The sequence below is a fragment of the Dendropsophus ebraccatus genome, chromosome 1 (genome assembly GCF_027789765.1).
Source record: "Dendropsophus ebraccatus isolate aDenEbr1 chromosome 1, aDenEbr1.pat, whole genome shotgun sequence".
NCBI lineage: Eukaryota > Metazoa > Chordata > Amphibia > Anura > Hylidae > Dendropsophus > Dendropsophus ebraccatus.
Window position 1 is genome coordinate 88,428,982 of NC_091454.1, and position 13,293 is coordinate 88,442,274.

The 13,293-nt window shown below is 42.5% G+C and overlaps 1 protein-coding gene across 5 annotated transcripts in view; it reads right to left on the bottom strand.

Annotated features, from left to right (window-relative positions):
* The window catches only part of TBC1D30 (TBC1 domain family member 30), a 116,007-nt gene that overhangs the window by 12,505 nt on the left and 90,209 nt on the right, over positions 1–13,293 (bottom strand). For all 5 annotated transcript variants that reach the window (XM_069974626.1, XM_069974636.1, XM_069974615.1 and 2 more), the window contains 4 exons: positions 2,471–2,639; positions 2,167–2,335; positions 1,053–1,158; positions 729–841 (listed from right to left, as the gene is read on the bottom strand). In XM_069974626.1, coding sequence (XP_069830727.1) covers positions 729–841; positions 1,053–1,158; positions 2,167–2,335; positions 2,471–2,639 — 557 coding nt within the window. The remainder of the gene's footprint in view (positions 1–728; positions 842–1,052; positions 1,159–2,166; positions 2,336–2,470; positions 2,640–13,293) is intronic.

Sequence of the window (13,293 nt, forward strand, 5' to 3'; positions counted from 1 at the left end):
GGGGGGAGGCAAAAAAAAAATAAAAAAAAATTCAGGCTTGGGGAACATAAAAGAGAGGTCATATTCACCTGTCCTGGAACCCACGCAACACCACGTTCTGCTCCTGGACCCCAGCCGGCTGTCTTTTTAGCTCCCCTCCAGCTACATCATGATCCGGCTGATGGATGCCCCGCCCAGCCACTGAGTGACTGGGGTGGGACACCACTGTAGTCACTGATGGGCTGAGCAGGCTAAATCCCACCCGCTTGTGACGTTTCAGCCGTCTCGTGACATATCCGGAACCCAGGAGAAGATGATACCCGGTGGGGTATAGGGTCATGCAGCACAACATGGGCCCGAGACAGGTAAGCTAAGTGTCTTTTTTATTTTCCCCCCACCCCCTGCCCGTAATGATTTTTGACCCACCGGACTTCTCCTTTAAATTCATAAATGTCATTATTTATATCTCTTTAACAAAAAATAAGTCCTTAAACTGCATATAGTATATAAACACAGTGGAACCCTCTGACATTTTTTTTTCAGCAACAGCCTGAATAAAGACATATGGAAGATTGACAACATAGCCTTGCATTACAAATGACTAGAGAAAAACATCTCAGAAAAAAATATTACTAGTTTCTATAGTGAAACGTTGAGATAAAATATACCATGAATATAATATAACTTAACAGGTAACATAATATGCGAGATAAAGCAAAGAGTAATTGGTCACAGACTTTATGGCATACCCAGAAAATGAAGCAGACTTGACTGGTGCTGGAAAAGGTGTGATATTATATGTATACTTCTCCCTCAGCTCGGCTAGTTGTGGAAACGGGAAAGTGGCCATTGAGTACACTGTCTAAAAACAAAAATATATTGGTAAATCTAAAAAAACATGTCATACCCAAATAGTCAGTCAATAAATATTAAATACCAATATACCATACGGAAATTTAAGTAAAAAGATAGTGAAAAATAAATTATTGTATTTTTTCCATATGGCGTACAAATATCACCAAACAAGTGACATCATATTCAACTGCATAGCCTAAAATATAATGTTTTCTAACCTGCATCAGTTCATTGCTTTCTATCAGGTTGTCTTCAAGCATCTCCTGGGTCAGTCTTCCCATTGTACTGTAGAATTCATCTGCATTTCGGCAACATTCAATCTGCCTGCAACAAAACAAGGAGATTTTAATATTCTTTGGTGCCGCTATGGAATAACCATATACAGTATGTGAAAAATACATATAAACATACAGCTTACAGCGGACATTTTCTAATCTTCCCTGCTGGTACTGGAAACAGTTGACAGTAAAATTCCTCAGCATCAGATAACTGTAGAAAATCTGGTAGATGGATGATACTTCAAGAGTATAAATTGATAGCGCCAACAACTGAGGGGCTAGTGTATCTCCTTAAGGAGAGCATCAATCTAGAGTGTGAAGTAAATAGGCCAAGCAAAGCTCCCCTGGGATACAATATGCAAAATATCTCTCCTCCAGAAGAAAAGTATGTTGCTCTCTGGTGCCACCTATTGGAGATTGGGTTCATGTCAATGCTTAAAGGGAACCTGTCACCGGGGAGCGGGTACAGAGCCAGCCCGACCCCCCGATGCAGCCTCATCTAAGAGGCGCGTGCACTGCTTCCGGCACTGATTTCTTCGTCCCGGGAGCAGCTCCAGGAGCGGGACTCATCGGAAAGGGTAAGTATCCGGGGGCTGCATCAGGGGGTCGAGCGGGCTCTGAGCCCACGTCCCCGGTGACAGGTTCCCTTAAACTAAACTTTACGAGCCATAAAACATAACTGGGGATTATCCTAGCCCGAATGTATTAAAATAAAATAAAGAAATAAAGAAAAAAATATAAGTTACCCATCTGTACATTACTGCTTTGGGCTTCTTAACCCTCATTCACGGTACCAGAGAACAAAGAATGGTAGATTTCAGCACAGAAGCTAGTAAAACTAATCTTCATCTTTCTGGACTATAATACACTCTGTAAACTGGAATTGATCAAATGACATCATTTATTGCCTATTGTACCATATATAACTGCATTGTTAACACAGTGCTTTAGCATTGTGGGGATTTGGGCCAGAATCTCAACGGAATATAAAAAGAGATCTAGACATGGTTTCAAACCAAAAATTAAAGTATACAATTTAAAAAAACAAACTTACTCTCCAAGCTTTGCCCAAATGGCCAGTGCTACTCTTAGGATGATCTCAGATCCCTCAAAAAACACTGAATCCCAGATTTTAAGAACAGTGTGGTTTGGAAGACATGTTGCAAACAGAGTCAAGAACCACTGCATAGTGAACACATTAGTGAGAGGAGGTTCATAACCACCTGCAACAAAAAGATACGTTTTTAGGATTTGTACAAGAAAAAATATACAAAATATATAAAGAAACATAAGAAACAATTTAGTTTTTAATAAAGACACATTATAAATTTTGAGGTGATCATTCTTAATAAACTTACCTCCACTTTCTCTATACGCAGTTCTCTGAAGTACATCCAAATGATGAGATAGATCTGGCAGCTTCATTCTCAAGAGATCCCTAAATACAGCCATATCCACTGACAGTGCCCGAAGATTATCGACAAAGTAACTGTCTGGCAGTACCTTATCAATAAGATAAATCATTACCTATAGTGGGAGAAAAACAATGCTTACACAAAAATAAAAATGGCTGCCTTATGTACACAAACAACTAGAATCCAAGAGGGAGGTTCATGTGTTCATGTGACATAGCAAAAAAAAAAATGTAAAACCCTACTAAATACTAAAGACATTTCTGAAAAATAACTGCACAGAACAGTCAAGATGATATTATATCTACAATAATTATTTTTAAAGCACCCTTGATTCCATGGCACACCCAGTTTTTAATTTCATAATCATAATAGGGAGTAAAACCCAATGTCATGGAGGATCTATGGAAACCAAATTACTGGTAAGAATCATATTCTGTTTTCCATTTCATCCCCCATGCTACACACCATCAGATGTTCCAAATTATAGTACTAGAGAAGGACCATAGACTGAATAAAGCTCCTGTCCTATAATACTTCTATGTAGAGATGAGCGAACCTTGAGCATGCTCAAGTCCATCCGAACCCGATCGTTCGGTATTTGATTAGCGGTGGCTGCTGAAGTTGGATAAAGCTCTAAGTATGTCTGGAAAACATGGATACAGCCAATGACTATATCCATGTTTTCCACATAGCCTTAGGGCTTTATCCAACTTCAGCAGCCCCCGCTAATCAAATGCCGAACGATTGGGTTCGGATGGGCTTGAGCATGCTTGAGGTTTGCTCATCTCTACTTCTACGAACCCCTGGCAGCCCTATAAAATCTGGTCTGGAGATGCATCAACTCTTTCCACCCAGTATAGATTATAGAAGTTTTTAAGGAATCATTTTTAATGATCTGTAGCAAAATATGATACTGCTTAATAAGAACCTTCATCAAGAGAACAATTATGTTTTTAGGATGCATTTTCCCCTTGCAACTGAATGCATAGACTGGAGTTTTTGTTTGGTTCAGGAACAGAAAATGACCAATTCTCCAAACTGCCTAGTTGTAAGTATACCTAATAAGACAGTCTTCCAGTTTACATGTTTAAAGAGGTAGCCCCATCTAAGTTATGACCAGCTGCTAGGACATGATGTCTCCGCCTCCCACTCAGGAGGAGCTGCTGCACTTCCCTCACAGGATCAGTTGGGGTCCCAGATGCACACTTAATAAAGGGATGGCATATCCTAGAAATATGCTGTCAGAGATGTTTAGAGATGAGAATACCTATTTTAAAGGCTTTAAAATTATTATCATCCGGAACAACCAGTAATTGGCCATAGACGGACAATAATCCCTGGGTCCTAAGTACCTTCACTGCTCCAAATGAAAAGACAGTGGCCGGCCCTTAACAGGTTAAGTAAAATGGATGAGATTCAGTATCTTGTCAATATTAGGCTAACACTGCATCATGCAGGGTCAAATACTTCTGAGATCCAGCAGCGACTGTGAACCGATATAAATTATTCATGTGTATCCTTTCAAGATTTCTAAAAAGATAAAACAGTGATCTGAATTTTGAATATTCATTTTATCTTTCTGCTTTCTTTGTTCTGTGAAATATGTTACATTAGAAAAGCTTTGATGGAATTAACACATGATTAATTAATGTTATTTATTTTTTATTGTAAGTTAAGCGTCTGCAATTCACCATGAATTATTAACAAGAGCAGGCACTTTCACTATAGCATATTGCTAGGCTATATAATCTCTTATGTATTCAACAAGTGCAGTTCAAGAGATTCACAGTAGCTGTTGCATCAGGGAAGATACTTTATTAACCCAATGTTGTGCACAATGTCACCTCTTTGCATTTGCATTCTGATTTTACAAATACATGCTCCTCAATTAAAGGACAACTCCAATCAAAATCAATTTTGTACATTAGGAATTTGTCTAACTTTGCTTATTGGAAATGCACATATAGTGGTATTTCCCTCAATTTAGTAGATCAGACAGGCTTCACTTTCTCTAAAAAAAAACAAAAAAAAACAAAATGTGATGTCACGACCCGGTCTATACCTAAAGAGTCCAGCAGGGGGCGCAGTATATGTAGAAATTACATGTAAAAATTATAACAGGTCCTGATCAATTACTGCAGTGGAAGAGAGGCGGCAAGGTCCATGAAAAAGGATGGTAGTTAAGCAGCGTTCACTCCGCTGCACGGGATGGGATTGGGGGTTCAGGTGCGATCAGGCGGCTGCAGGGTGTGGCAAGTGAAGGTGTGATCGAGCGGCTGAATGTATACGAAAGCACAGTATATAGCAACCAAAATAATCAAAATTAAATGTGTAATTTCTCCGCCTTCTGGATCCTTTAGGTATAGACCGGGTTGTGACGTCACATTATTATTATTATTATTATTTTTTTATTTTTTTTTAGAGAAATTGAAGCCTCCCTGATCTACTTAATAGTGATCTACTTAGAGTGAAATAGCTGTAAAAATTCTATTTCTAATTCTCTAACTTTGCTAATGTAATAACATATTAAAAAATACATTTTGGTCAGAGTTCTCCTTTAAGAATTCTCTCAAGACTGTCATAGTTGAAATGTTGCATCTGGTAAAATAAAAACAGTGCTGCCTTGTGGATCTTTTCCTGAATTCTACATTGGACTACTGGAGGTCTTCAGTGGGTGAGGCGTGCATCTACCTTTAGCTCTATTATCTCAGCATCTGTGCTGCTGCATACAATATATCTCAATGAAATATGGACGCCACACTTTAAATACCATATAATATCCAGCAAACCAAGTTCTGTACTACTGTAATACTGTTTTTCTGCATAAATCATTTCTACAATTAGAACCTTGCTAATTGTTGGATTAGGATGACGAGATGTATGTATATAGTTATGGCAAAAAGAAAGTACACCTGCCTCAAATTCTCTGCTTTTAGTTAAGAGGACCTAAACAAATAACCAACTAAACCAAATCTATAGTTGTTAAAGGGGTTATCCAGCCCTACAAAAACATGGCCACTTTTGCCCCACTCTTGTGTCCAGTCAAACTAAGTTCTATTGAAGTAAATGGAGCTTAATTGCAAACCACACCTGACCTAGAGACAAGAGAGGGGGAAAAGTTGCCATGTTTTTGTAGTGCTGGATAACCCCTTTAACCCCTTAACGACATCGGGCGTAAACTTACGCCCTCGCGCCCTGGTACTTGGCGCATCAGGGCGTAAATTTACGCCCGATGTTTCCCCAATCGCTGCGTGTTCACACACAGCGGTCGGGGAAGATGGCCTGCTATAAATCATAGCAGGCCATCATAGCTTCACGGCACGGGGGGTGGTTAACACCCCCCGTGCTTACGATCGCTGCTATAGGCTGATCAATTCAGATCAGCCAATAGCGGCGATCGGAACCTTTCCGGGTCATCGGCGACCCGATGACCCGGAAAAAAATGGCGGTCGGTGCTGTCCGAGGACGGCACCGACCGCCATTACTGTAAAAAGTAATGGTGATCGCCGTGCCACCGGCCCGATCGCCGTGAACGGCCGGCCGGCTGTTCACGGCGATCGGGCCGGTGGCACGGCGATCAGAGTCCCACAATATAGTAAATACCTGCCCTGGACCCCTCAGCTAGGTAGCCGAGGGGTCCAGAGCAGGTATTTGTACATTACTCACCTGTCCCGGGCTCCTGATCGGCGTCTTCCGGGTTCGCGGCATCCTCGTCTTCGTTCGGGTCTTCGGCTTCTTCCGTGACGTCACGTTCGGCTTCTCTCGGCTATTTTCGGCTCCAGCGTCGGCTCTTTCCGTATTTTGCGCTCTGCTGCCCTCTAGCGGCTGATATGTGTAATACACTTATCAGCAGCTACAGGGATGTTCAGAATGTAGAAATTTTTTTTTTTTTTTTTTTTCAATTTTTTTTTTTTCTATTTTCCGCACCCTATCGCCGCTGAGTGTTGATCAGCATCGCACAAAAGTGCGCTGCTAATCAGCAACTCCTCCTTTTTGGCGTAGGGTGTTTTTTTTCTATATTCTACTGCCACGGTCTGCTGATAAGTGCCGCACATAAGTGCGGCATTTATCAGCAATTCCTTTGTTGGCGTAGGTTTTTTTTTTATACTTACTGTAAAAAAACACGTAAAAAACACTACATTACACCACACTACATTGAATAAAGTTTGAGACTACACCACTACATACCCCATATACTAGTCCCCGTATAAAGATTGCCCCCAGGGTGTTTTCGGCGTCAGAGGGATACGTTATTATTACCTCCGACACCAAAACAGCCAGTGAGGATGAATGGGGGGATCCTTCTTTCCTCCATTCATCCTCATCATCCTCATCATCCAGTGACGTGTCTGGGAGTAGCGTAGCGTACGCTGCCCCCCAGACACATCTTTTCCGCCAGTACCGTCCCAATAAGAGATGACGGTATGGTGTGAAATTCTACACACTCTGTGACAGTACCTCAGGGTACACTTACAGATTTCGGGTACGTGCACACTGCGGAATGGCGAAGGATAACCCTTTGTGCATTCCGCAGCTGGCACCCTGACTGATGCGGGCGCGTGTCTCCATCCGTGTCATAGACTCCATGTTATGCATGGGCGGATTCCGTCGTCCATTCAAAGAATGAATACGTTGGACAGAGAGCGGAATCCGCCCGGGCATACACGGACGGAGACGTGCGCCTGCATCACTCCGCCGGTGGGTGCCAGCTGTGGAATGCACGAAGGGTTATCTGACGCGATTCCGCAGTGTGCATGTACCCTTAGAGTGTATGTAGGAAGGGACACCCGAATCCAGCCCCCAGATGCCCACTCCCTCCCCCCCCATCCTCGGAGTTAGTGGGGAGATCGTTTGGGAACTGATCTTCCCACTGCTGGATAAAGGTTACCACCTGTACGGGGATAACTTTTATACCAGCACCCCCTCTTCCGGTCCCTCGCTGCCCGAGCTACTGTAGCTTGCGGCACGATCCAAAAATATCAGAAGCAGTAATACCAGCCCTAATATTTAGCAGCCATGGAGCGGCCCCAGCGCTTCTGGATATGGGGGACCCTGGATCGCACCAGGACAACATTTTCCAGGTGACGTCCCCCACACTGGAGAAAGGGAGACCCCAGAAGAAGCGCAGAGTGTGGCGTAACAGGGGGATCAGGAAGGACACCATTTTCCAGTGTGACACCTGTCCTGATCACCCCGGCCTCTGCATACTGGATCGCTCCAAGGCGCACCACACGTCATTGGGGTTCTACATTATCTAAATTCTGTCCCTTATTCCTATTTCAGGGGTCACGTTGATCCAGGGATTATTCTGATCGCCATTATGGAGTCGGGAAGGAATTTTTCCCCTGTGATGAGGCTACTGTCGTCTGCCTCACGAGGGGTTTTTGCCTTCCTCTGGATCAACACAGGTTGAATTTGATGGACACCTGTCATTTCCAACCTTATAAACTAATAATTGGCCTAATACCCCCAAATAAATTAGAATTGTCCCTTTTCCCCAGCTAAATAGGTATGGCCGCCATTCCCATTAGAGGATGCCATGATGCAATTACAAAGCCTCTGTGCGGCCAGGACAGTAGAAACCCCCCACAAGTGACCCCATTCTGGAAACTACACCCCATAAGGAATCTAAGAAGGGGGGCAGCGGGGATATGGCCCCCTGGTGACGGCCACATTTGGGACGTGAAAATGAAAAAAATTGTATTTTTTATTTTCTCGGCACATGTTCTACGTAAGTGCCCGTCACCAGTGGGGTCCATATCCTCACTGCACCCCTTGTTAGATTCCTTATGGGGTGTAGTTTCCAGAATGGGGTCACTTGTCGGGGGTTTCTACTGTCCTGGCAGCACAGGAGCTTTGTAATTGCGACATGGCCTCCATCCTCCATTCCAGCCTCTAAATGGCGCTCTGTCCCTTTGGTGACTTGCCCTGTGCCCATATGGCACATTATGCCCACATGTGGGGTATTTTCGTACTCAGGGGACACTACCCTACACGTTTTGTGTTCATTTTCTTTTTTAACCCCTTGTGGAAATGGAAAAAAATCAAGGCTAGACCAACATTTAGTGTAATTTTTGTAAAATTTTTACTCTAAATCATTAATCTTGTCATGTTTTTTCATTTTCACAAGGGGTTAAAAGATAAAAAATTTCCCCTGAGTACGGAAATACCCCACATGTGGACATAAAGCGCCATGCGGGTGCAGGGAAAGCCTCCGAAGGGAAGAAGCGCCATTTGGTTTTTGAAGGCTGGATTTGGATGGAATGGATTTCGAGGGGCCATGTTGCATTCAAAAGGCCCCTGTGTTGCCAAGACAGTTGAAACCCCCCACAAGTGACCCCATTATGGAAACTGCACCCCTCAAGGAATGTAACAAGGGGTGTAGTGAGCATATGGACCCCACTGGTGACGGACACAAATGTGGAACAATGTGGCGTGAAAATGAAATATTACATTTTTTACACTATAATGTTGGTTTAGCCTTGAATACATCATTTTCACAAGGGGTTAAAAGAGGAGAAAAAAAACAAAATGTGTAGCGCAATTTCCCCCGAGTCCGTAAATACCCCACATGTGGACATAAAGCGCCATGTGGGCGCAGGGCAAGCCTCCGAAGGGAAGGAGCGCCATTTCGTTTTTGAAGGCTGGATTTGGATGGAATGGATTTTGAGGGGCCATGTTGCATTCAAAAGGCCTCTGTGTTGCCAAGACAGTTGAAACCCCCACAAGTGCCCCCATTATGGAAACTACACCCCTCAGGGAATGTAACAAGGGGTGTAGTGAGCATATGGACCCCACTGGTGACGGGCACAAATGTGGAACAATGTGGCGTGAAAATGAAATATTACATTTTTTACACTATAATGTTGGTTTAGCCTTGAATTTATCATTTTCACAAGGGGTTAAAAGAGAAAAAAAACACACAATATGTGTAGAGCAATTTCCCCCGAGTCCGTAAATACCCCACATGTGGACATAAAGCGCCATGTGGGCGCAGGGCAAGCCTCCGAAGGGAAGGAGCGCCATTTGGATTTTGGAGGTTGGATTTGGCTAGAATGGATGATGAACGCCATGTCGCATTTACAGAGCCCTCGTGCTGCCAAAACACTGGAAACCCCCCACAAGTGACCCCATTCTGGAAACTGCAGCCCTCAGGGAATCTAAAAAGGGGTGCAGTGAGGATATGGACCCCTTGATGACGGGCACATTTGTGCCATGAAAGTGAAAAAATGAAATTTTTCCCTTTCACGTCACATTGTTCCACATTTGTGCCCGTCACCAGTGGGGTCCATATGCTCACTGAACCCCTTGTTAGATTCCTTGAGGGGTGTAGTTTCCAGAATGGAATCACTTGTGGGGGGTTTCCAGTGTCTTGGCAGCACGAGGGCTCTGTAAATGCGACATGGCCCTTGAAATCCTTTTCAGTGAAATTCAGGTTCCAAAAGCCAATTGGCGCTCCTTCCCTTTGGAGGCTCGTCCTGCGCCCCCTTGGCACTCTATGGCCACATGTGGGGTATTTCTGTACTCGGGAGAAACTGCGTTACACATTTTTTGTCTTTTTTTGCCTCTTATCCCTTTAAGAAAATGAAAAATTGAAGGCTAGAACAACGTTTTAGTGTAAAAAATAAATTTTTCTTTTTTCACGCCATATTGTTCGGAAAATCTGTGAAGCACCTGTGGGGTCCAGATGCTCACCGCACCCCTTGTTACATTCCTTGAGGGGTGTAGTTTTCTAAATGGTGTCCCTTTAGGGGTGTTTTTTAGGTTTTGACACCCCAGAGCCTCTGCCAACCTGAAGTGGTACAGTCAAAAATGACCAAATATAACGGAGGCGTTGAAATTCACTAGGCGCTCCCTTATATCTGAGGCTTGTGGTTGCGTCAAATAGCGCAATAGGGCCACATATGGGGTATTTCTATAAACTGCAGAAACGGGGCAATAATTATTGGGGTGCATTTCTCTGGTAATAGGTTTATAATTATGAAAAATATTGGATTACAATAAAATCTCTGCACAGAAAATTAAAATTTTCAAATTCCTTACACACTTAGCTTTTATTTCTGTGACTCCCCTAAAGGGTTAAAACACTTTCTGGATGTGCTTTTGCAGAGTTTGGGGGGTGCAGTTTCTGAAATGGGGTGCTTTGTGGGGCTTTCTAACATACAGGCCCCTCAAATACACTTTAAACCTGAACAGGTCCCTAAAAATATCTGATTTTGAAATTTTACTGAAAATTTGGAAATTTGCTGCTAATGTTTTAAGCTTCCTATCGTCTAAAAAAAATGAAAGATAGTTTAATAAATGCTGCCAACATAAAGTAGACATGTTGCTAATGCTATTTAATATATAACTTATGTGGTATAACCACTTTCTGTATACGCAAAAAAGTTTCAAAGTTGGAAAAATGCATTTTTTCACATTTTTTCACATTATTTGGGTTTTTTTCATAAAGATTTGTTATGAGTATCGACTCCAATTTACCAGAAATGTAAAGTACAATATGTCACGAGAAAACAATCTCAGAATCAGCCGGATAGGTAAAAGCATCCCGAAGTTATTAATGAATAAAGTGACACTGGTCATATTCATAAAATTTGTCTCTGTCATTAAGGCCATTTCAGGCTCTGTCCTTAAGGGGTTAAAAAAGAAAAAAAGATTTTAATAATATGGCCTTTTTCTCAAAATGAAAACCAACACTGAGAAATCAGGTGGGAAAAATAAGTAAACCATATAATTCCTTAATATACAGAAGCCGAGCAATAATAAATGTAATCTATAGCAGTTCATCAGTCTCATATTATCTTGGAGACATCTTAACTAAGGGCCCATTTACACAGAAAGATTATCTGACAGATTATCTGCCAAAGATTTGAAGCCAAAGACAGTAATGGATTTGAAAAGAGGAGGAATCTCAGGCTTTCCTTTATGACCCGTTCCCTGTTTAGTCTGTTTCTGGCTTTGGCTTCAAATCTTTAACAGATAATGTCAGATAATCTTTCCGTGTAAATGGACCCTAACTCTTCTTTACAACATTTTTTTTTATTATAGAGATCATTTGCTTATACACAGCTTAAAAAAATATCTGTCAGCTGCAATTCATGTTCCAAACTGCTGACACTTAGTTGTTAGGTCACATGGCACCTTTGACACATGGTACCTTTCCTATATCCATCTGTGCTTCCAGAACATTTTATTTTTCAGTGAAACTCCTCAAAAACGGCTGAATTAAGCAACAGCAGGACCAGCAGTTCAACAACTGTTATGTCCACACTCATGATACTCCACAATGTCCATGACCATAAGCATTTATAAATAAATAGAGAGGTTTCAGATAATAGTAATACAACACAGTTCATATGTACATTATTTGCTCATGCATTTCTTGTTAATGTAACTCTGTTTCAGACAAACAACATACTCACAAGTCTTCAATGCAAATGGCTGATTTATTCACTGGGTACATACTTTTCCTGCACCGTCCAAACCTGCCACTCCCCCACGGAGGTTTCAGAGGATTAAAGTGACTGTACCACCAGGCCCAGGCTGAAGCACTGGAGGCGGCCGACCCACCCCCAGTGGGAAGAATACCCAGCCCCTCCATGACGTGACTTCATTAGAATCAATGGAACCCTATCATAGAGGGGCTGGGGTTTCCTCCCACTAAGGGTGGGTCGGCCCGCCTCCAGCGCTTAAGCCTGGGCCTGGTGGTACAGTCACTTTAACTCCTCCTTGCTCTTGCGCTTGAGGAGGGAAGAGTTAATCCTACAAAACGTCCGCGGGAGAGCGGCAGGTTTGGATGGTGGAGGAAAAGTCAGCCTGTGGGCGTGAGCGACTGTGGTCATAAACCACATAAATATCTTTAGCTATGCATATATCCAGATTTTGTAGCACTTCTATAACTTCTTAAAGGGGTTATCCAGTGCTACAAAAACATGGCCACTTTCTTTCAGAGACAACATGACTCTTTTCTCCAGTTCAGGTGCGGTTTGCAATTAAGCTCCATTCACTTCAATGGAACGGAGCAGCAAAAACCCGCCCACGCTGGAGACAAGAGTGGGGCTGCCTCTGGAAGAAAGTGGCCATGTTTTTGTAGCGCTGGATAACCCCTTTAATGTCTCAGATAACCCCTTTCACATAGTTTCTAACCCCTGCTGTGAATTATTGGGGAGATTTATTGGGGTTTCAAGCTTATAGGCCTATCAAATTCATCCCAGAAATAATTTACTCCATAAAAAAAAAAAAAAAAAAAAAAAAGATTGTGGAAATTTTTATGAAAATTTGCTGTTAATCTTCCAAGCCTTCTAACCTCCCAAAAAATTACGACAACATAAAATAGACATATCGTGAACTCCTTTCAATGGACCAACTATCCTTGAGGGACTTGGATTTGGAAGTTTAAGCATTTCAAAGTTATTACCACATAAAAAAGATGGGTCAGTTTTAAAAAATGGGACTGTGTCCTGAAGGCCAAAATTGCCTGCATTCTTAGGGAGTTAAGTATAAGGGAGGATATATACTGTTAGAGATGAGCGAACCGGGTTCGGGTCCGAGTCGATCCGAACCCGAACGTTCAGTATTTGATTAGCAGGGGCTGCTGAACTTGGATAAAGCTCTAAGGTTGTTTGGAAAACATAGATACAGCCAATGACTATATCCATGTTTCCCACATAGCCTTAGGGCTTTATCCAGGTTCAGCAGCCACCGCTAATCAAATGCCGAAAGTTCAGGTTCGGATCGACTCGAACATGCTCGAGGTTGGCTCATCT